Source organism: Phaethon lepturus, unplaced genomic scaffold, assembly GCF_000687285.1.
Source record: "Phaethon lepturus isolate BGI_N335 unplaced genomic scaffold, ASM68728v1 scaffold38838, whole genome shotgun sequence".
NCBI classification, from domain to species: domain Eukaryota; kingdom Metazoa; phylum Chordata; class Aves; order Phaethontiformes; family Phaethontidae; genus Phaethon; species Phaethon lepturus.
Window position 1 is genome coordinate 4,197 of NW_010560504.1, and position 23,088 is coordinate 27,284.

General features: G+C 38.9%; 1 protein-coding gene across 1 annotated transcript in view; it reads left to right on the forward strand.

The window, feature by feature from the left end:
* AACS (acetoacetyl-CoA synthetase) overlaps window positions 1-23,088 on the forward strand; it is a gene marked incomplete at its 5' end in the record, with an annotated part of 41,814 nt that overhangs the window by 1,063 nt on the left and 17,663 nt on the right. The window contains 6 exons of the mRNA XM_010293691.1: window positions 3,484-3,604; window positions 6,624-6,737; window positions 16,106-16,203; window positions 20,023-20,137; window positions 20,714-20,795; window positions 21,478-21,625. Of these exons, the coding sequence (XP_010291993.1) occupies window positions 3,484-3,604; window positions 6,624-6,737; window positions 16,106-16,203; window positions 20,023-20,137; window positions 20,714-20,795; window positions 21,478-21,625 (678 nt within the window). The remainder of the gene's footprint in view (window positions 1-3,483; window positions 3,605-6,623; window positions 6,738-16,105; window positions 16,204-20,022; window positions 20,138-20,713; window positions 20,796-21,477; window positions 21,626-23,088) is intronic.

A 23,088-nucleotide genomic window follows, 5' to 3' on the forward strand; every position in this document is an offset into this window, starting at 1 on the left:
AAGTGTGTAGTCTGACTAAACATTTCATCTGTTATGTTTTCTATAGATGCTAGTTCAAAATCTGGCCAGCTTGTATTTGGATACTGTCTATTTCATCTACATATCCTGTGCTGTTAGCAAGGCTATTTTTCTAAATTTCCACATGAAGGCAAATTGTCCTGAGCAAGTAGTTCAGAGCAGCTATTTTGCACCCTGTATCTGTACTGAGCAAGCTGGACAGTAACAGTTCTTGTTCTCTTGCCTTACAGGACTGGCACTCCTGGAAGTCTGACCCTCCAGACACCACCAATGGCTGAGTGAACTGGAGGGAAACTGAAGCAGGCAATGGTGGCCTAAAAAATTGATGTTTCCTGAGGATGAGAAGCAAGAAGATGAGGATGTCTAGGAAGGCTTTAACTAGACTACTTGTGAGCTTCTAGGCCCCTGCACAGCTGTTCTGCAAGGGTCTTGCTGCGATGTGAGATCTTAAAACAGTAGAGGCAGAGACAGCTGATAGATGAGTACTGCAGAAGATAATTGACCTGGTTTTTATGGACGTTGCTCTTTGCCTCTAACTTTCCCTCAGTGCCAGCATAGTGTCAGCTTCAAGGCTTGACTCCAACTTTGCTGAGTCTCAAAGCTGATTTGCTGTTAGTCCTTACCATTGGTCCGCTTCTGTTGCATGTCAGGAGGAAAGGCTGGTCACAGTACCTGAGCTGTTCTGTGGTAGCTAAAGAGCTGAAAAGTTTGATTTCAAGTGTCTTACAACTTAATCCCTGCTCCTTGTTGGAAGTAGCATTATGCTTTGAGGAAAATAAAATTTTTCATGAACCAGAGTTGACTCCTTTGTTCCTGGTGAGTGAAACAGAATGACTTGTGAAAGTAGAAACTAAGAAAAAGAATAAAATTTTGTGTATATATAATAGATAGCCAGTGTTTTGTTTAAACTTAGTTTTAAGTATTTGATGTAGACATGTTCATGTCACTGTATAGCAATTGACAGCCATGTCACTTCTGAAAAGCACAAAGATACTTGCAGTGTACAAAGCTACCTGGCATGGCAGCACTGGCATTGTTATGTCAAGTTACAAATAGCTGTTGATTTTAAATGAGGAACGTAGTATAAACTTCGCTTTTTGCTACAAGAAGTGCCTGACAGCTGTTCCCTGTGGAAGAGCTGCTGTGAGCATTTTGATAGTATCTGCCCTCCAGCTTTTCATGAGGCATGCTATTTTGCTCTTCAGGTCATGCAGAACATCACATGTACCACAGTAGGGCAAGGATTATCTGTCTCATGGTGGTGGTGAGATTAATTCTCAAAAGTATAGTCTCTGCTTAAGGTAAGCAGAATCTCTGGGACATGGTAATGCATGGTTATAACACAACTAGCAAACCACTTCAAGGAGGGGAAATGCAGTAGAGGTGTGGACAGAGGATATTGCTAATGTGGTGCTTATTCATAGCTACTGAGGCTTGGGAAGTGGTCACTGATTAGCTGCTGTGAAAAGCAATTGTAGAACAGGAGCTGGTGGCATGGCAGTAGAGCTGATACTTAGCATGCTCACCTAACCACACAAATTGGCCTTAGTGCTGCTGTGAGTAGGAGTGAAGCCTTACTCATTTAATGAGGACTGCAGTCAGCAGTACTATAAACTGCACTTCTTTCCCTTTCCTGTAGACTTGCTGAGCATTTGTTGGGACTGTGTGAAGTGAGAGGCTTGTTGCAAAGCTTTCCATTTTTATGGAGTTGGTAGAACTGGGATCTAGCTGGGATCTTTAAATTGGCAGATCTTGAGTTTCTGTTGCTTGCTGAGAACCTTTCTCTAAGGGAGACATCGGGTTGTTCATATAATGAAGTACCTCTATCAAAGAGATTTGGCTTAACTAGGAGTCACGGGCATTACCAGAGTAGAAGATCATGGAGCATCAAGTATGTGAGTCCAGCACGTTATGCTAGTGGAGCTCTTCAAAGGAAGAGCCGCTTTTCCTGAAGTTCCACTTCAGGAAAAAATAGGATTATATTAGACCTTGTCCTAGAAAATGCTTAAAACATTCTGCTCAGTCTTCTTCAAGCTAAGGAAGTTGGTCATGAGTCAGTTTTAAGAGTCACTTCTAATTACTGCAGTAATATATGTTGGTATAAAAAAAAATATTTCTGGAGCCCGAGTTGTTAAATCGTAAAGGCTGTAACTCAGTTCTAGCTAATTGTTACAAGCAAAAAATCTTGAGTTCCCATTTTTAGAAAAGTTCACTTGAAATAAAAGTAATAAAGTAGAACATTCCCACATGAGCTTTAACTTCTTTTTTTAAAAAAAAGTTAATTTTAGGATTGCCTCCAGTAATACATATACATCTCAAAGCACAAAAATACTGGGTTTTCTGGAATGGAAGGTATTTTGAGTTCTAGCTGGCTTTCAGAAGAACCTTTTACTTGGTCTGAAAGAATGCTGTTTTTGTAATGCATGTGCAGTCCATGAGAGAACCTGAGGGTATAAACTGAAGCTTTTAAAAACAACTGTAAAATAAAGTTTCAATTTAAAGCTTACAAAATATATGTGCTGTGGGGCAGTTGAATCTCTAAGCAGTGGGGCATTTTGGAAGGAGTTTACAGACCTCTGTGCCTATTAAAGGGTTCTTTACTTATTAAAGGTATACTCTTAACTGACTTATCAAGGAATAATTTAATATTTTGAGGCTTAATTAGTTCAAGGTGTTAAGTTGAACATTTTTGTGACTCCTTTTCATTGTGGTTTTTCAATTCTTTGCATGTCTTAGCCCTCAATGGGAAACCATTTATTATGGGCTTGTTAGACCCTCTTTTTTGAAAACAGCAAATCAAGGATGATAGAAATGTATTTCTGCACTCTGGATGAAGCTGTGGAGTACTTAAATGCTTACTGTGACTTAATCATTAAAAAAATGGAGAATTGGAATAAAGAGCTTGAACTCTATAGTTATGTTTGACTCTACAGGTCACTTATTCAGCCTAAGGTTGATTTGAATTACCATTGTCTAAGTTCCTGGTGTTGGCTTCTCCCTTCTGACTCATGCTGGGGAAGACTGGGTGCTCACACCAGGGAGGCTGGAGCCTATGGCCTGGTAGAGAGCTACAATATGCTGTAGCTCAGTCGCTGTTCGGGATGTTCCCAGAGGCAAAACCCCAGTGTGCACTGTGGTTTGCACGTATCTTTGTGGTCTGGATGTAGCTGTAATGGTTTGCTTCACTGGTGTATTTAGGACTGGGCTGAAGGTAGAACTGTCAGCCAGGGACTCGTTCTAGTTTTGTTATAATGATGTCTTTGCTTGTGATAGCTGACAAATAATCAATCTTTTCAGGCCTGTAATTACGGGATCTAGTGCCTGTTTGCCATCTGCAAGCTGGGAGAAATGGCTCTTGCCTAATAGAGTGTATAAAGAGCTTGGAATTAATTCGCTGATTTCTGTACAATGCTCTGAGAAAGAAATTGTATTGGTTTTCCAGGAATGTAATATGTTGTTTTTCAGGTGGTTGATACATCCAAAAGTATCGCAGATGTCCCGGAATGGTTTAAAGGTAGCCGTCTGAACTATGCAGAAAATCTCCTGAAGCACAAGGACAATGACAAGATTGCACTGTATGCAGCAAGTAAGAAAGAATTAATGCCTTTTATTTATAATTCACAGGACTAGGCCTTATAAAACAGCTCTGCTTTTTATGAAACCTTAAAATAAGCTGGCTTGGATGAAGAGAAAAGACTGCAAAAATACAGCTCTGCAAAAACCAACAAAACATGCTCTGGGAATATAGATAGTTCTGAAAAGTCTGGCAAACTAAATTAAGTTTTCTTGAAATGTATTTGACTGCATTAAGGTAGTGGAGATCATGCTGTGTTTAGCATCCGTTGATATTTGAGCTATTACTCCACACTTGTCATAAACACTTGCCTAATGCTTGCCTTCAGGAAGTGTTTTGGCACTGTTGCTTGATACTGTCCTTCCCACCTTCTTCCTGTGCCTTTTATCTTAGGAATACTCAGGACTATAAGGCGTGTAGGCAAGAATTAACTCTGCTTTTGACAATGCAGAAAGGAAGGACAGTTACATGCATGGAAGACTTGGAATTTCACTTTTCTGGAACACTAAAGCTCTGTCTTAATTTTTTTTGTTATACTGGAGAAGATTTAAGTAAAATCTGAGTATGCTCATAATGAGGATGGTAATGTTAAGGCAATAAAGTACCTTCCCTATATCTGCTGTCTTTGGTAACTTTAAAAAAAACAGTTCTAATCTCTGTTAGATGGGATTAGCTTCTGTGCAGGTGTGCAAGTGCTTCCTTAGTGAGTTGTTCTGAGCTTCCCTTTTGCTGGACTTAATCCTTATCATAATAATCCTTATCATAAGACTGACCAAGTGGTGATTCATCTTAATAGCTTAACAATAAACAATGCAGTCTTACAGCTCGTTAGCAGAGAAAATGATGCAGAGCTATGGATTTATTGTGTAGGTGTTAAAAGTCTTAGTTTCTGATTTCTGACTCATGGAGATCAGTTTTTGAATTATGTATGTATTACTGTTCTGATAACTGTTTAAAAACAACATGAGACAACAGAATCTTCTGTAAGCTTACTGCTGAAGAAAAAATACTAGTTGCATTTTACTGCTTAGAGGTACTGAAAGAAACCTCTCTGATCATATATGTATATAAAATCAACTACCAGCTCAGAGAATGGGAAAATCTGTGACCCAGTTCTGGTGTAATAAGAATTGATCTGGTGAAGTCTGAGAGAAAAGAGGTTTGTAGCAGAAAGCTGGCTTCGAAGTGATGAACTCATCAGTTTCAAATTTTGAGATCATTAGAAAAGCTTCTCATATATTATTTAATGGAGGAAAAATCAATGTAGTTAAGCACTTCTTGGGCACCAATGGAAAGCCAAACACTGCTTAGTAAGTCAACTCAAAATGTATGTAGAACTGATGTGATTGAATTGTTAATGTTAAAAGCTAAACGTGCAACTTGAGGAAAAAGTGGAGTTAAATACTTTAAGTTCAAATTATTGAAGGAATTATTATCAACTTAGTGTTTATTTGGTTTGATATGTGATTACATTGTCCCTGTAGATACTGTTTCTTATTAGGAAGTCATGGGGTATACTGGAGACTCACTGTGCTTTGTGTTGCATAATCACAAGTGATGATACCAAAAGGAGCAAAACTATTTTCTAGTTGAATACTGTATCAGCATTGGAGTGAATTTACATGTAAATGTAAATGAACACATTTACTTCTCTGTGGTGAACAGACTTCCATATGCATTTCTTTTCATGACCTTCTGCTGTAGCTAATCTTCTTAAGATCACTTAAGTCAGAGTATTTTTTTGTTAACCCCTCGCTGCTAGGTCAGAGTGGTGTTTAGGGAGCCTGTGTCAGGTTTGTGTATTCACTAGGGATGATTCTGTGGGAGCAATGTGGGTGTAATAGAGCATAGGAATGTAACTGTAACTTTCCTAAACGATTTCACTTGTTACTGGCTCCCACTGTGAATCTTTCATTTGTGACTCCCTTCTCCTGGGGGCTTTAGTCATGGAGCAACATCAGTCCCGTTCTGTGGGAACACAGAATCTGTCCTTGGCTCAGCTTATGTTACATTGATTTCTGTGTTGTTTCCCATCACAACCTGCTCTCTTGCTCCATTTAAGTCCAGAGGTACTGGGATGAAAGTCTAAGAAGGCAAAAGAGTAAAAATACTGTTCCCTGCTTAAGGAAATACTCTTCAGACTGGTAGCTGTTCTGCAATGGCCTGCTGTACCAGGGTATGCAGTACATTTTTTGTTGTCTTTTCATAAGAAGTGCTGCATAGTGGAAGCAGGACAGGCCAAATGGTTTGCAGGAGTCACACTGAGGAAGTACACATGGAGAAAGAGACCTCTAAGATGACAAACTTTGCCTTTAAAAATTTTGCCTTTAATAACATTTAGATTTTTAAACTTTTTTCAGAAGTGATTTATTAACAGCATGTGTAACATCTGACATTCAGTACAAAAATGAAAACACCCTGCAGATCTTGTCAGAGATGAATGGAGTCCAGTTCAGTTTATTTGCTTTGTGGTATGTTTGCAAATGTAGATGTTTTAAAATGTATTGAAAGATACATTTAAGATGTATTGAAAGTCAGACCTTAGTAACTATATGTGCATGATTTTCTAGTCAACAGTGGCTTGCCATGATAAAACCTGAAGTTGGCACCTTGCTGCTGCTTCCTAGACCTAATGAGACAACTGAGCAAAAAGGGAAGACGAGGTGGTTCTTTCCATGTTAGAAAGTACCTTTGAGTGTAGTCTATCATGGGTGCTCTTTGAGAGTATACCTTTTGCCAGTGAATAGTTTGCATTTTTGCAGATGCAGTCTTCAAGAATAAGATAAGTCTTTAAGAATGTCCTGGTGCTTGCTGAATGAATACTACTGCTTAATATTTGATTCCCATTAAAAAGAAAAGCTTGCTACAGCATAAGAGGAACTTGAAAAGCAAAAAGTGTAATTACTAGTGGAAACTCTACTTCTAAAATTCCTTCGTATTCTTTTTCTCCCAGAATTAGTTGTTTGTACTGGACTTGACTTATGTTGCAATGCGTAATTTTTGACTGGTTGTTTTAATCTCCTGTCCTCAGAGGAAGGCAAAGAAGAAATCTTGAAAGTTACTTTTGAAGAACTGAGACAAGCTGTAGCTTTGTATGCTGCAGCCATGAGGAAGATGGGAGTAAAAGTAGGAGACAGAGTTGTGGGTGAGTAACTTTTTTCTGAAGGAACAAGAGGTGAAATTCACTTGAAATACACAAGTGAGTAGTCAAGGTTATAAAAACATGAATATGAAATAGTATTTCACAGAAACATTCTAAAGAAAAGGCTCTTATGGTGCTATATTTACATTTGTATGAAATATGCTTCTAGAGGGAAGGAACCTGGATTAACCTGCAAGTTCTCTAGCACTAGAGGGGGAAGGAAAATACCTTATTTATAGCTTCACTAAGGTCTGTTTCATAAGCTCTCCATGGAAGCAGAAGCGATGGAAGCTTTGCATCTAGCTGAACTTTGACTCACAAGGTCTGGCAGATTCACATGGGGGCAGTCTTGGAAATTATGGTCTCAGGTTGGTTTTTCTGGTGCCAGCTGGCAATTACTGACCTTATGGCCCCAAGTAGTATGGTGCACTGTGAGTTGCAGTTGTTGAGGAATGGACTTGTACTACCTTCTGCCACCGGTGCCTTTGGGTATAGTGGTTTCCAGAATGGTGGTAGTGAGGTGGTGTTGGTGAGCGGTAACTTTTCAAGTCGTACCAATGCAGAGCTTAGTAGCTAGAACCTTGTGATCCTTTCAATACCTCACAAAAATTTCTAAAGTAAGATTTCCTGTCAGAAGACTGTCATGCAGATTCTTCTATCTAGATTTTTTTGTCTTGTGAACAGCTTGTACAGTACACAGTCCAGGCATAGAAAGTTGCTGGCCTCAGTCAATTTGTTTCTAAATTGCTGGTTTTGATCTTCCAGCTGAGCTGGAACTTCATGTACTGCACTTCATGTGCCCTGTAACATATGCACTTCAGTTTTGTCAGTGTGGTGCAAGTCAAAACTAATATACTTGAAGCTTTTTCATTCCTACCTGGTAGTTCTACTGATGCGCATATTCATCTTACTACTGGAATCGCTCAAATGTTCTTTGAGCAATACTTGGCCATTATCCTAAGTATGTGTAAATTCTTATATGATGCAAACCCAAAGTGATGAAACTATTTGGTTTGTTTTCTGCATGTTACAAATCAGAACTGGAACCCATGTCTTCAAAATGGTTCAGAAGGGTATGCATTTTTGTTTTTATTAAACCCACAAATACGACCTGAAAATATAAAATGTACTCAACGGAGCTCATACTTCATGTGTATGATAGGAGTATTCTACAGAACTGGTAACTGAACATTTAGTTGTCACAACTGATGGCTTGGTTTTTTACATAGAATTAGAGCTAAATCCTTAATTGGGTATAAACCAGCCAGTGAAGTCAGAAAGGCTTGTCTGAATGAAGACTAAGTTAAGATTCTCTAATGTTGTCTCCATTTTCAGTCTTAACACTGTCATGTTCATATCTGATAACTTGTTGAGGAGCAACAGTCTCTGCCTGAAACCCAACTAATGAATAGGAAAACTTGCATTCCACAAAGTTTGAGTATTTAGAACTTAAGTGTTATGTTTCTTACCAGCTATCCTTTGTGTACATCAAACGGTAAAAGTGGATTGCCTGTATTTTAAAAGGTTGCACCAAACACATTGGCAAAACAATATCTAATTATATGTAAAACTGGAAACTTGGACATCATGAAACCAATCAAAGACCTAGATGGGTTTTTGTTGACCCCCTCTTAATGCTTCCTGTAATTGTCTGTCATCTTGGAGCACACAGAATGCACTCTTTGAATTTTGCAATTAAATTTCTCTGGTGTGTACAAAACAAATTCAGATACTCTGTTCTGTAGACTGCTTGTAAGGATTTAATAAACTGTTCCTTATTGTTTTAAAAGTAAAAAGTTGTAACAGGGCTCAGAACGGTTCTTCCATGTGTATTGCTGGTTATGCTAAACTGAAGGATTAAATCTCATGCCTAAGTGGCAAGAAGAGTGCTCTGTACCAATTTCAGATCCCATAATATGATGAAATGTGTTGTGGTGGTGTGGTTTAACCCCGGGTGGCAACTAAGCACCACACAGCCGCTTGCTCACTCCCCCCTCGGTGGGATTGGGGAGAGAATTGGAAGAGTAAAAGTGAGAACTTGTGGGTTGAGATAAAGATTAAGACATCCCTCTATTACCAACACTGTTTTCAGCACAAATCCAAACCATAGCCCCGTAGTAGCTACTATGTAGAAAATTAACCCTATCCCAGCCAAAACCAGCACGTGTGGGAAAGTGATGGACAGTGCAGAAGATACTGGATATGTTTCCATATTTTGTGTGAATGAAAACTGTGTGTATGAATACACTATGGTGGGGGAGAACAGTAGCTGTAAACTTGTGAGTAGCAAAGCTATAGCTTTGGTGTATTCCTGTGAGTAGAAAGCTGCTGTTCTTTGCTGTCCTAATTCTTGGGTTAAAGTCTGCTTGTTTTAGATTTTGCATATTGATGTCTGATGCTAAATGAGAGGTTTTTAACATCCAGGAAGAAAACATTGTTCACTAGGGTAACAGACATAATACTAATGTTTAAGTATGACCAGGTGCAGTCATGTTTAATGAGAATATTCATTCTGAATTAAGATTAAAGAATTTTATCTATGTGAGATTGTTTTGTGTTTTAATCACACAGAATCATTAAGGTTGGCAAAGACCTCTAAGATCATCAAGTCCAACCATCAATGCAACATCACCATGCCCACTAAACCGTGTCCTAAAGTGCCATGTCTACACATTTTTTTGAACACTTTCAGTGATGGTGACTCCACCTCCCTGGGCAGCTTGTTCCAAAACTTGACCGCTCTCTCCGTAAAGAAATTTTTCCTAATATCCAATCTAAATCTCCTCTGGTGCAACTTGAGGCCATTTCCTCTTGTTCTGTTGCTAGTTACTTGGGGGAAGAGACTAACACCCACCTCACCACAACCACCTTTCAGGTAGTTGTAGAGGGTGATAAGGTCTCCCCTCAGCCTCCTCTTCTCCAGGCTGAACAACCCCAGTTCCCTCAGCTGTTCCTTGTAAGACTTGTGCTCCAGACCCCTCACCAGCTTTGTTGCCCTTCTCTGAACACGCTCCAGCACCTCAATGTCCTTCTGGTGAGGGGCCAAAAACTGAACACAGTATTTGAGGTGTAGACTCACCAGGGATGAGTACAGGGGTACAATCACACCCTAAGGTGCAAATTAAAGTCCTGTTTGTAACCTGGTTATCACTGCTAGAACTCTTCTAACGAAAACCAGTAAAAAATACAGTGTCTGGGGAAAGACTAAACATGGTGCTGTTTTGTGCTCATGTTGTGAGCAGTCCTTAGTAAGGTATGCTATGTAGGGGAAATGAGCTTTGCAGCTGGAGAAAAAGTGCTATTGAAATATAGTTGTAGTAAGTGGTGCAAACAATTAAGCTAATCTATTATCATCATTTTAATAGTTCCATTTAGTTAATGACAGTATTTTGCTTAGCACAACTGGAGGCTAGCTGAGTCTTGAATCTTGTTTGTGGTTCTGGCAGCTGGCTTACCTCTTCACAAAATAAATTAAAAAGCATAGTTGATACTTTGAAAAAAATTATATGAATAAAATAGTATGCTTTAGATACTGCTTATTTATACGGTTGTTTTACAGGCTTGCAGAAGATGTCAATACCAAGTTTGTTGAAAATTCATCCTTAATGTGAGGGCTTCCTTCCACATAAAGGGTAGGGTTTTAACTGTGCACTTTAATGTCCTGTTCCTGGGAGAGAAAATGTGTGTGACTCCCAACAGGAAGCCTGGAAGGATTTTTTTAGCGATTTCAAGAGGTACAAATTGCAGTCTCTGGCTATCTGGTGGTGTCACTGTTTAAAAAACAAACCAACCAAAACAAACAAAAGAGGAAACAAATAAATTGAAAATACAATGAAAAACGTTGTTTGGATCCCAGCTCCCTAAAGCTGTGCAGTTAAGCTCTCCTTTGAGTAAGCTGCAGCTCTGTTTTTGCCCTTGGCCTTTTTGTGCGTTTCCTGAGCAAGTTTCCTGTCTGGCACTGCCACAGCAGGGACCTTTCTGCCCAGCTGCTGTAGGTACCAAGTACCTGTGCTGAGCCCCTTGGGTGTTTCAATTGCTTAAGCACATCTTTACAAGCAGTTATAGCTTATTTGTGGAAGCAGGTTTGCATTGAGCTTGGAGTCCTTACAAAGCCCTTTACTTTTGACAACAGAAAAGATTGATGAATCTATGCAACCTCTTTGTTTCCTTAAAATCATGGTATGTCTTTGGGCTCAGGTAGAGCTTTCTAAATTATCCGGAGTCTTCACATGCTTTTTCTTGTGGGCGATTTCTCACATTCTACTTGATTCCACTCTGCCCTCTTACCCTGGTTGGTGAGAGACTCTTTTTCCTTGTAATCTTCAGTCAGATGAACCCCTATCAGCTCCCATCAGTTGAGCTGTTGCGCAGTTCCCTCTCCTTCCCTTCCCCTGGTGCCCCCAGTCCTAGACTCCTGACTCTGACAGATTGCTTTGCCTTGGGCAGCAGCCCATATCTAGGGAGAGCTTCCCTTTGAAAGAAATCCAGCTATTTATATGCATATATATTTTTTGAAATTTGGTCTCAACTTCTTTCATGTGTTTCTCTCCTATGTCAGAGGATATTGGCAGTCCTTGGAAGAGCTGAACTGTAACATCAGTCAGAGATTGAGGCTGTAGGCTTTTTTCCAAATCCCAAGTTGAAATGGGGGAGAGATGTTGAGTGTTAGATGGGAAAGTTTGAGTCATACACTCACTTATGATACCAAAGATCAGGCTCTCCAAAGCTTGCCAAAATCCATTGGGACCTAATTTGTTCCCAAATTTATAGCAGGTGGTGGAAGAAAGGGTGATTCTTCATCTGGCTTGTAGCAATAATACAGGGTATGCTTTTACAGCTTCTGAAAAATCAGCCTTTAAATAGAAGGGAGATATTTTATTTATTTTATTGTAGTTGCCTAACACCTAGTTCAGCTTGCCAGGTTCTGATGCCCTTTGTTGCCACTTTCTCTTAAAATCACTTAAAATCTTGAGCTGTTAGAATGATATGTAAGACCATCAACATTGTCATCTTATGAATTTCATCTCCGTGCTTTAATGCCTCTAAGACAAGACTACTTTAGCTTTTCATTATACTTAACATATCCCCTAGTTTGTTCAATACAGTTTATGATTGCATCGTGACAGTAATAGTATGTTAAAGTTGGAGGTAGGTGAATGTGGGCGGACAAGCAGCAACGTCAGCACTCTTTCAGCTTTATTTCATCCCAATTTTCCCTTTCCATTACCAAGGAGATAGCACTTAGTAAATGTAATTGAAGCAGATGTGTGGTGAAACATACCTTTTCTAAAGATGTCTTGCAGTACTGTCAATGATGCTTGAACAGTTAGAAGAAACAGATAATGATACCTAATCCAAGCTACACAAATCCAAGTGTGAAGTACTTGTGGTCTCCCGCTGGCCATCTGTTTGGCAAATAACAATGACTGTAGCAGGAATAAAATAAAACTGGAAGTATCTGTGGTTTTCATCTCTGGATAGGTTGCTTCTATTATATCCCTGTAGCCGGCTTTGTTCTATTACAAGTCAGCTGTTAAAAACAAACTAATCTTCCCCGTGTGTTCGCACAAAAAATCCTCAACAAAACAGCAATGAATTACATTGTTTAAAGCTGGTATTTTATCTATAGTAACTGTATTAGCCCTAGTTGCTTACGTGGGTTTTAAAGCTAGCTTTGTAAGAAGATTAGCATGTTACGAATAGTCTCAGGCCACGGTAATGTTAGGTAGGATGACCACTTTAAAGTCTTACAGGAGTATGAAATGCTACATTAACATCAGAAGGAGAAACTGAAAATCTGGTCTTTGAAATGAGAGCTGGTGTAGATCAATAGTATAAGCCATTGAGAGGACATTTCAGTTGCAACTCCCTACTTTGCTTCCTCCTGATGCATTCTTTCATGGTGTGAACTAAATTTTTTGATGCAGGGGTCCAATTTTGGTTTTGTGTTTTGGTGGTATTTTTTCATTCTGATGACTACAAATGTTTGGATGCCTCTGTTTCTGAGTACACGTTTATTCTATGTCATGAAGGCATTAGATGCTTGCAGGGCATGTGTTCTCAGAACTCTGATAAATGAGACTTTTGACATAGTTTCCAGCATGATTATACCAGAAATTTTCTGACTACAGTTTTCACCTATTCTGTAGGTACAGTGCTGTAGTGTAAATGAACAAATCTAAATTTAATCTTGGTGTACGCTAGATTAAATAAATAGTAACTGACAGAAAATGCTTGTCCTGAGCATATCAGGCTGTAAGTGCTTCTCAAAAAAAAAAAAAAAAATCTATGCAGTGTTTTCAAGATATCACTTGTCCTGTTTAGAGATTTGCCACAGGTTTTGTGTTAAAGTAAAGCTTTTATTTCTTTATTATGGAGATTTTATGCATACTTAATGAGTCAGGAGGAGTGCTGCTAGGACCCTTGGTATAACACACTCTGGATTCCTGGTTGCTGGGTTTCCAACTCCTGTTTTGAGCCCTCTGTTCAATTGCTTTCTAGTTCACCCAAAGAGGGTATGAAGAGCCTCTTCTTTCTAATAACAGAAGGTAGTTTCCACCTTTCTCACCAGCTTCAAGAAAGGGGTAAGTTAAGACACAGATAGAGAACTACCTTCTGTAGACTTTACCCAGGTTGACAAATGCTGGTTTTGATCCTTAGCTGAAATATCACATTGAGGAACATGGAGGCTCTAGTTAAATATATGAACAAATATATGATGCATATTTAAATTAACTAGGCCATTATTCTTCTGTAGTACAGAGCTTCTGTACATACATCACTGTTCTGTGACCCCCTAATGTGAACCCAGTTAAAAATTGGATTTGTCATCCTCTGTGTCAGCAACATTCCTGCATATCAAGTTTTAGACACTTATGACCTGCGTCAGCCTACTGAATGCTTTGAGGAGTCAGTTGATATCTCAAACTGCATAGTCAAATGCAGGGAGTCTCACATACATGACAGTTGCTGTAATTGGTTTGCAGAATCTCTGATGTGAGAGAGAGAGAAATAATTTTTATTTCCGAGAATCCAGTTTTAATCTGAAAGACTGACAGGAGAAGTAATTTATGTCATTTAGAGTTGGGAGCTGTTGAGAGAAGCAACATGAGTCCTTACGTTGCTATGTTTGGAGGCTCTCTTTCCAGAACAGACTGCATTTTTATTCATAATACCTGGTGTCGTGGGTTATGACAAATATGTGAAAATCCCAGTGAGCAGGCTGGCTGCCTGCAGTGATTGAGTAAAGATACAGAAATGCAGAGTAAGTTGCCTTGTGTGTTTCATACCTTTTGGCAGTTTTGGCTCATATCCTCTAAAACTCAACCACCACCTCAAAGCCAACTGAAAAATTAAAGTAATGATTTAATTGTCTGGCTCACAATCATACACAGAGACTTGTGTTCTTGCCTCGAGGGCTTTTGTAGGAGTGGTGAAGAGGAGGACTTCTTATAATAGAACTGATGCTTGTAAGCTATGGCAAGGTAATAACTGTTCCAAAGCATGAAGAAACATCTTTTAGTTCTTGTTGCACTCTGGCCTGCTGATACTCCCATCCAAGAAATGCTCAGTGGAAATACTTGGCATCAATTAAAGAACTGCTTCCATCACACAAAATGACATTTTAGTATTCTTAGACATTTAGTTCATATATTTCAAATTATTGTTTAGGAAGGAAGATTTCTCTTAAAGATAAATCACTAAAATTTTGGGATACTGTACCTTGTATCATAAACCTTCACCCTAAGGGAAAAATAGCAAAATAAACAGGGCCTTTATGGGCATGAGGTTTTGCTGCACTTTATGACCTTAAGAACTTCACTGAAGAAAATGCCACAAACTGTAGACAGTTCTAGGGAGTAATTTATATCTTAACATGGTATGAGGTTTTTATTCACTGTTGTGTGTTTTTATCCAGAAATTTTTGTGCATAAGTCATAATGCTGTTTTCAAAGTTGCTACTCCCCAAAGCACAGCATCTTAGAGATTAACTGAAGTGATTGAGTTGGTTTAAGAAACTGATTTCACTGATTTTGAATTGTGAAGAAAAATCTTGGTCTAAATTAAGACTTTAAATTTTTTAAGTCTACTTTTTACAGACTTGAATGAAAGGGTGGATTTTCAAGGTGTGTAGAGAAACTGGCAAAAATAAACCTCAGTACCCTCCTGCTTGATGAAGTTAACATGACAGAAATTGCTGTTAAGGTCCATGATCTTAGTTCTTGTTCTGAAAAATACATCCATAAATACATTTCTTTGAAAAGTGCCTGGCACTAGTGAGTTTCTGCTAGATACTCGCGGAGCACCTGCGACTTGCACTGAGGTTCAAGAGCTGTCAGTGCTCACCAGTTTTGTTAAATGGGTTGGAAAGCATTTTTGTTGCTTGCTTTCAAATACCAAGTTCTAATTAGATGTCAAAGTACTGCAATTAGACCTGTCTTGTGCCTTCTTTTAAGTACTTTGATATCTCTCAGTTGCATAAAAAGGATAATCCGAAACTCCGGGTCTTTGATCTACTTTAGTGTAGTTTGTGAATTTCAGCTGCATGTTTTAATTTGTGGGTTGGATTCTGATCAGCTGAGAGTCAGTCTGTCACCCAGTACCTTCTGGAGAGGAATTGCTCAGGTTGAGCCCATTTAAAATCTAACTTTCTTGACGTTAATTTCTTCTGTATGCCTTGATAAAGTGAGTTTGAATCTTTAAATTCTGCTGCAAGCTGATGAGATAAACCTGAAGAGCTACATTTATGTGGGAATGTTCCAGGGCTTGTCCCACTGTACTGTTCCCTTATCAGCTGGGACACTGGTTTTGCTTGTTCGTGTTTAAGATTCTGGCAGTGCCTACCAGCCAAAGTTTAGCTTTGTAAATCTGAATCTCTGCTTTATTTATGGTATAAACCAATGTATATTGTAGTCACTGAGTATTTATAATCTTTCCTTCCAGATAGTCATTCCTCCTAATGGTTATGTTTCTATGGAGTTGTTCTATTCTTCTGCACGGTGCTGTATTCTCAGTCTCCGTGTAGCCTGTTCAATTCTCAAACTTGCTCGCTCTCTCAGTTCCTCTTTTGAGCATGCTGCCTTCTTATCCAGAAAGTCTCATTAATTAAGCAGAAACCTTTTTAAATTGGGAGTAACTTTGTAGATACAAAACAACTATTTTTATAAATGGAATTATTTCTAATTCCTTGCGTAACTGATTTTACTTCAAAGGAGAACATTATGATTGTGTGGAAAACTTACAAATTTAAAGGATGCTTCAGTCTAGGATTTTTTATCTGTTTAAACTGGCTTTCGTATAGATTATAGTTACTGTAAGCTTTGATATTTTTTAGTTTTCTTCCATTTCTAACCATTCAAATTCTGCCATAGGTTACTTACCAAACAGCATTCATGCGGTGGAAGCAATGCTGGCTGCTGCAAGTATTGGTGCTATCTGGAGTTCAACATCACCAGATTTTGGCATTAATGTGAGTAGCCTTATTGCGTGTTCCAGAAAAGCTATCATTGTGTTTCAGACAAATGTGAAGGTGATAAATTAAAGTGGCAGATAGCTTCTGTTCACTGTAGTCTTACTGCCACCTCCTGGCACAGCCAGGTACGCCAGACTTCTTGTAGCTACCACAAACTGAACAAAACCCCATACTTTCAGTCGTCAGTAATGACTTTCAGCATAGTAATTTGAGTACCTTGAGCTAACTCGCTGTTGGGATATTTTCAGGTGGAATACAAAGTCTTGGTGAACTTTTATTATATTAAATAAAATGAGTGCAAATGAGTAGCCGTGCAACAGAGTTGTCTGGGGCTTGGCCCTTCCTTCCCAAATCTTTCCCGGCGCTGCTTAGCCACACTCCAGTTTTCTTTGCCTAAACTGTCCCTTCCTCTGCCTCCTGTGTGGGTAAACTGAGAAATGCCCCAGTTGGTCTTTTCCAGAGGCTGTTTGCCAACAAGGTTGAGGGATTTCAGGCTAATACCACTAACCTGTTTAACTCTTTTTAGTGTAGGAATAAATGCGTGTAAAATATGGTAAAAGTTATCATGATATCCAAAGAGATATTAGTGTGCTCTGGAAACTTTGGGAACATATTCTGCTTTCTTTGGAAAGTCTTTAGTATACATCATAAGCAGCAACAGATATAAATAACTTCTAAAATGGAGTGTTGAACCTTTCTTCTATCTAAAGGTTTGCATGAAAGCATTTGGAGAATGTACTGTTTGTGCATTGCAGAACACAAAATACCAGAATTTTTAGGTAATATATAATATAATATATTATATAATATAATATGAACACCCTCAATCTTGGTGTTTAATCCCAGTAGTTGGTTAAATGGATGGAACTGTCATGTCTGGATTAGCGCTAGAGGGCAGCAACATTCCACTTTTACGCTTGAGGTTGTATCATTGGGGGGAAAAATGAGTAAAAAAATCATTACAGCATGTAATGATCAATCTGTTCTACAAATACTTTCTGCTTGCTCAGAAAATGACAGTATGGAGTATTTTCTTTGCAATGTGATTTGATCTCGTCTGGGGGAAGGTTGTTCATTTTGCTTGCATTACAGAGCCCTGGTATGTTTTATGTCCATGTTGATGTGCTGTTACTTTCAGTGCCCAGCGTTATTTAGTTTTTGTGATAGTTTTTTAATGAAACTTAGCCTTGGAGCAGCAGTGCCATTGATATAATTTATTCTCCTTTGGGTTGGCAGCATGTGTTGGCATGAATTCAACCCTAAAATCATGAGGGACATAGCAGAGGTCCTCAGGGATATTGGCTTCTACCCTAAAGAAAAGATACTCCTCCTTCTGTGCAGTTCCTTTAGTCCTGTTAACATAAATGAAAATTTTGTTTGTGTTTTGGCTAATAGTGTAGCATTTTCAACATTTCAAATCCAATTGTGTATATATGTTTTGTGAAGCTTAGAAATGTCACTTTCAGAACTGCCTACACATTGCAGGCTGTGAATGCCATACATCCAAAGGCTTTGCAAGCGTTCAGGAAATCTGCTGTCAGAGAACCAGTGGACTCCCTCCCACGCAGAATGCCACTCTTGGCAGCTTTTGCTTCGTTTCTCTAGTCCCTGTTACCCATTTAGGTGTATTAATAGGAAAGTGGTTCTTTTTGGCCTGGGCATAAGAAATTGTTGGATATGTAAGTATAAAAGGGCCTCTACTCTTAGAACTATGTGAGAAACCTTTGGTGAGCCCTAGCAAAGTCAGTGCAGCTCCATTCGTGGAGCCCTGGATGATTTTTAGTACAGGATTTGAGGCTCACCAAACAGAATGAGCCGTATCTGGTATACCTGAGCTTTTCATGAAAGCAATTCCTTGCTGAGCCATCTGGTTGGATTAAAGTTCCAGTGTAGCAATTACATGTTCCATCTGTTTGTATTCCCTTTGTATCACATCAAGCTACCCTGTGGGATTTGATCCTGCCAGTGCTAATGAATCCAACTGGGTGTGTTAGCAGGATTAGTAAGACCCTGAGAATTGTAGTCATCTCTTTCTGATTCACACTTCTCTTCAGATTTGATTCTTCTTTTAGAGTACCCTTAGTATGGAGTGTGTATGCTCTGTGCTTAGTGTGTGTGTATATACACACTCTGTGTGTAACTTGGCTGCTTGTTCCATTCTTCAGAAATGGTACAAAGAAGTGGGTATGCTAAGATGACTAAGATAGTGGGAAATCAGATTTCATACACCTTTAGAAGGTAACTTTCATGTATTAATTAAATCTACATTTCTAAGTTGGTTAGCTAATGCGTTCAGTGGCTGCTTCTGCCACTGAAACTGTTTCTGGGGATTTTCTTAAATTGTTGAAGTTAGGTGTCAATGCATTGGCATTGTATTTTCTTAGGATATGAAGAAGGAAGAGAAGCATCTTCAGGTAGTAGGAGAGAAAGCCGTTAGAAAGTGACATATTCAACAGACAGTTGCATATTTAAGTTTAGTCATATCCCTGTACCTTACCTGTGGTGTTTAGTGAGCTTTCCTAAAAGGACAACATGGAGAAGTTGCCAGGACAGGATCTCCATACTTTTGCAATAGACTTTCTTGCAACCCTGATGAGCCCAGCTTGGAAAGGAGGAGTTTAATACAGATTAGTTGGTTGTGATGTTCTTGCATTTGTCTTTTGATTTGGTAATAATTTGTCTCTCATTTTGACTGCAAAGTAGAGGACAAAACAGGAGACAGAAGAATAAAGAATGCTGGAAAGGAAGAATAAGCAGATGACTGAAGTCTGATTTTTTTTTTTTTTTTTTTTTTTAAGCAACATGATTTAGGAGACTGTTCTTGAACAGTTAGGTGACAATTTTACAGTATTGAGTAATCTTGTAGTTCTTAATGTTTCAAGTAATGTAGCTAGAGAGGGATAAAAATTACTGTGTGCTGAGAGCTTTTACTAAAAGGATTAGCTTCTTGCTGTTGAATACAAAAAGATCCATTTCTGGTAGGCTGCTGCATGCAGTGTACGTGGGGAAAAAAATGCCAGAAGGGTTTTTCTCTCAAATGTGATAATAGCTATGGTAAATTCCTGAAAACAGTGTAAGCTGAAGGAGAAACCTGAAAATACAGCATTTGAATGTGTCTTGCCCCAGAAGTTTTAAAGGAGCTGTGGTAGTTTTTTGTTGGTAGTATGTATGTGTCTTCAAAATCCAGTTGTTCTGGTAAAAATCAGTGGTACGGTTTCCTTTGTTAATCGCAGCAGAACAAAGCTGCCAGTTCACGTGAGGTGCCACTTTACCATATGATAAATGCATCTGCCAGAAGACCGGTGGCTGTCGGTTCCCCCCACCCAGACTAGCCGACTACCGGTACGTTGCCAACGCAGCACCGGGGGCAGTTTACAGGGGTGTGCAGGGCGCTCGCCTGCAGATGCCGACGGGAGTCTTGTGGACCTTCAAGTAAATTAAGTGCCTGACTCCCGCCCACGTCAGTTAGGTGCTTATCCTCTTTAGATGAGTTTGTAAGTCTGATTCTAAAGGTGGATTTTGAACTGCTTTGATAGCTTTGTGAACTTGATCCTTCATATGGTCTGTCATCTGTGGTGATTTTATCTTTGTTATTCGTTGATATATTTGGGGGTCATGAAACACATTGTTACAAACCTGTTCTACTCTGAAGATTTTGAGTGAGTGAAAGGCAAGCGAGCAGCCTTTTAACAATTCTCCTGCTAAATCCTGTCCTTATTCCTTGCTTGAATTGAGATTTGCATTTAACATCCGGTGGGTTTTCCTACTGTAACAATCAATTTCACTTTTTTAACTTGTTTTTCTCTTTGTTCCTAGGGTGTACTGGACAGATTTTCCCAAATTCAGCCTAAGCTCATCTTCTCTGTTGAAGCTGTTGTATACAATGGCAAAGCACATAACCACTTGGAAAAGCTGCTTAGTGTGGTAAAAGGTATTTCACTGCATGCCATCTAGTCTTAGTTATGCTGTAGTTCTGTGAGCACTCAAAGGCTGCACTGCCACTAAGTGACATTTTTGAGTGCTTGTTGCTGTCCTTCTTCCTCTGTAGTATCTCTGTGGCCATTTAGAATTTCAGAATGGATTTGAGTAAAAACTAACCAGTCTTTTGTGTAATTCTTACAGTCTATTGCTAGCGTAGCTCAAATATATCATCGTAAATTAGTCAGCAGTGTAAGTGGGGCAGCAGGGACTAATAATACAGGTTTTTTTTAAGCCCAAGTGAAGTGCTGCTGAAGACAAATGAAGAGATATTACAACACTAAAGCTTGCAGATTTACACATGTATTTTTAAAAGGCTGGCAACATTGAGGTGATTGTATCTTAGGTAACAATTTAGTCTTTAGGCGTTTATTAACATTTAAAACTATATCGGATACTTGGTGCGTCAGAATTATTTCTTTTACTTAGTGCATTACAGTATACAATCCAATCAGACAGAAAAGACCTTTAGCTTATGTAACTGAATGTAGGAAATGATTTTTTTTTTTTTTTTCCTTCTTTCTTCCAGGGCTTCCAGATATAAAAAAAGTGGTGGTGATTCCATATGTCTCCTCAAGAGAAACCATAGATATTTCTAAGATTCCAAACAGGTAATGGAAACTTTGAGCTGTGACTGTCCTAACTAGGGATCATGATGGATGCTGGTAGCTATTGAAAGTGCCTGACCTCTTGAATTTGCAAAAATTAGATTTCTTAATGTGGGTTCAGCTTCACACTGAAAACAGAAGTAGTATGTTGCTGCAGATGTTTGCTTTTACAAAACATCTGTTGGTATTAATGGTTCTCAGTTGAAGACAAAATTCAATAGGGTATATCAGGGAGAAGAAAGTGGCTTCCAGAAATTAACAATTAATAATTTAAGTGACATTTTCAGAGATAATTTGTTTTGCTTATTTGCTGGTCTGGATTAAATGTTAGATACCTTTTGGAAATGGTTGAGTTCCAGATTTTGTGTTGAGGGCCACATTGTTCCAGTCTGCTTTGAGCTGTTAAGACTAGCAGTTGATCATAGGTGCAGATTTATCGGTTTCATTTTGTTGTTTTACATCTCAAAATTATACTAATGTTTTATTTTAAATCAGAAAAAGGAAACAAAACAATTAGCAATTCAAATGGAGCAGAAAGACTAGGAATAAAAATAATATATATAGTTTAAGTATATAGTTTATTGTAAAAGAACTGATGGATACAGAGTTAACCTTATATATGGGCTGGGGTAATGCTTTTTAAAAAAAATAATTCTGAAATGTTCCTTTGTTCTCCTCTATGCAGTGTCTTTTTAGAAGACTTCCTTGCTACTGGGAAAGGAGACCAGGCCCCCCAGCTGGAGTTTGAACAGCTGCCTTTCAGTCATCCCCTCTTTATCATGTATTCATCAGGCACAACAGGGGCACCAAAATGTATGGTTCATTCAGCAGGGGTATGTCTTCTGTCCTGGAGCTGCACTATCTGTATATAACTACCTGAGTTATATTCTTCCTTTATCTTATCATAATGTACTTATGTACAGGAAGAATTGCTGACAGTTTTTCAGTAACTTGTAATGAAACTTTCTATTTGCATGTGACTGAAGGCAAATACGGATGATTAAGGATATAAAATAATTTGGTTTAGAGATTGGTGTGGAGACCTTTCAGATTTCAGCTCTTTCTTAGGAGCAAGTGCGTGTCACAAAAGCACTAGTAGAACTGGCCGAACTGATACTTGTAGAAAAAAGGCCAAAGAACTTGAATTTGGTGCTTGGAACTGATTTTTGGACACTGTCAAGTTGAGGCCCATAGGCAGCTTGCAGGTTTTACCTAGAATTTTTTTGACCTTAAACTTTATTCCCTATGTTTCTCAGTTCAGAGCACGTCATCCTCATCAGTCTTTTTTTTAAGGAAGCCAGAAGGCTAACTATCTCTTTGCATGTAGGTTTTGCTTTGTATGGAAGATTTGCTTTAGTGGCTTGTTATGACTAAAGGTATGTATGACGCTACTGCCAAAGTCACCTGTGCTCACGTACTTTTCATTTACTATTCACGTTCTAAACTAAAGTTCAGGAAGTGACTCCAGCAGTCAGGCAAAGTGTTGAAACTTTAACTCTGCCATTAGTAGAGTCCTTAATAAGAGGCAGTGTTTTTTCCCCTGAAGGCAGGCAGAATGTGTTGCCTAACATATTTGTACCAACTTGTATAAATTCAGCTGCACAACTATAGCCAGTGTCCATTGTTTCTGCTATTTGCTCTGAAAGTCAGGATGAGGATCTTGTGAGACTGGCTATAGAGTTGTCTAGGTAGCCTGAGGGCAGGATCGCTTTGATGTTATACCCACAGTGTGTGCGTTCTCGCCTCTCTTTGATGGCAAGGACTGGAGCATTTGCCCACAGACAAATCCCATGCTGCCTGTAAAGACTCTTGCTTTATATATTATCAATAGGAGATCATACCAGGCAGCATGTGATGCATAAAATGGTCCCTTTGGGATACAAATCCTATGTTTGTGAAGAAGAAAGAAGGTGGTATATTTTTGAAGTTTGACAGTTGTTTTGAAGCAGTGCTGGCTTTAGACTGGTTAAGTACTTGCAAAGATGGATTAGCAAAAACAAGACAGGTGTTTTGTTCAGCGATGCGTGATAAACAGTAGGGAGATGAAAAACACAGATGTAGATCAGACAACAGGACTTTTCTCTGTTATAAAGTTCTTTCTCTTCCCATGTTATCTGTATGGCTGCTTAGCTTGCCCTTAATCATGCCTCTTAATCATGCCTCTTAATCATCTTTTCAGTTCATACAGAGCTACCTTAGAGCTTAGATACAGACTACTCATCCTTGCTGGGGAGGAGAGAATGTAGTGGTCTGTTGAATAGGATATGTTATTTATGAGGATTCTGTGTTCCTGCTG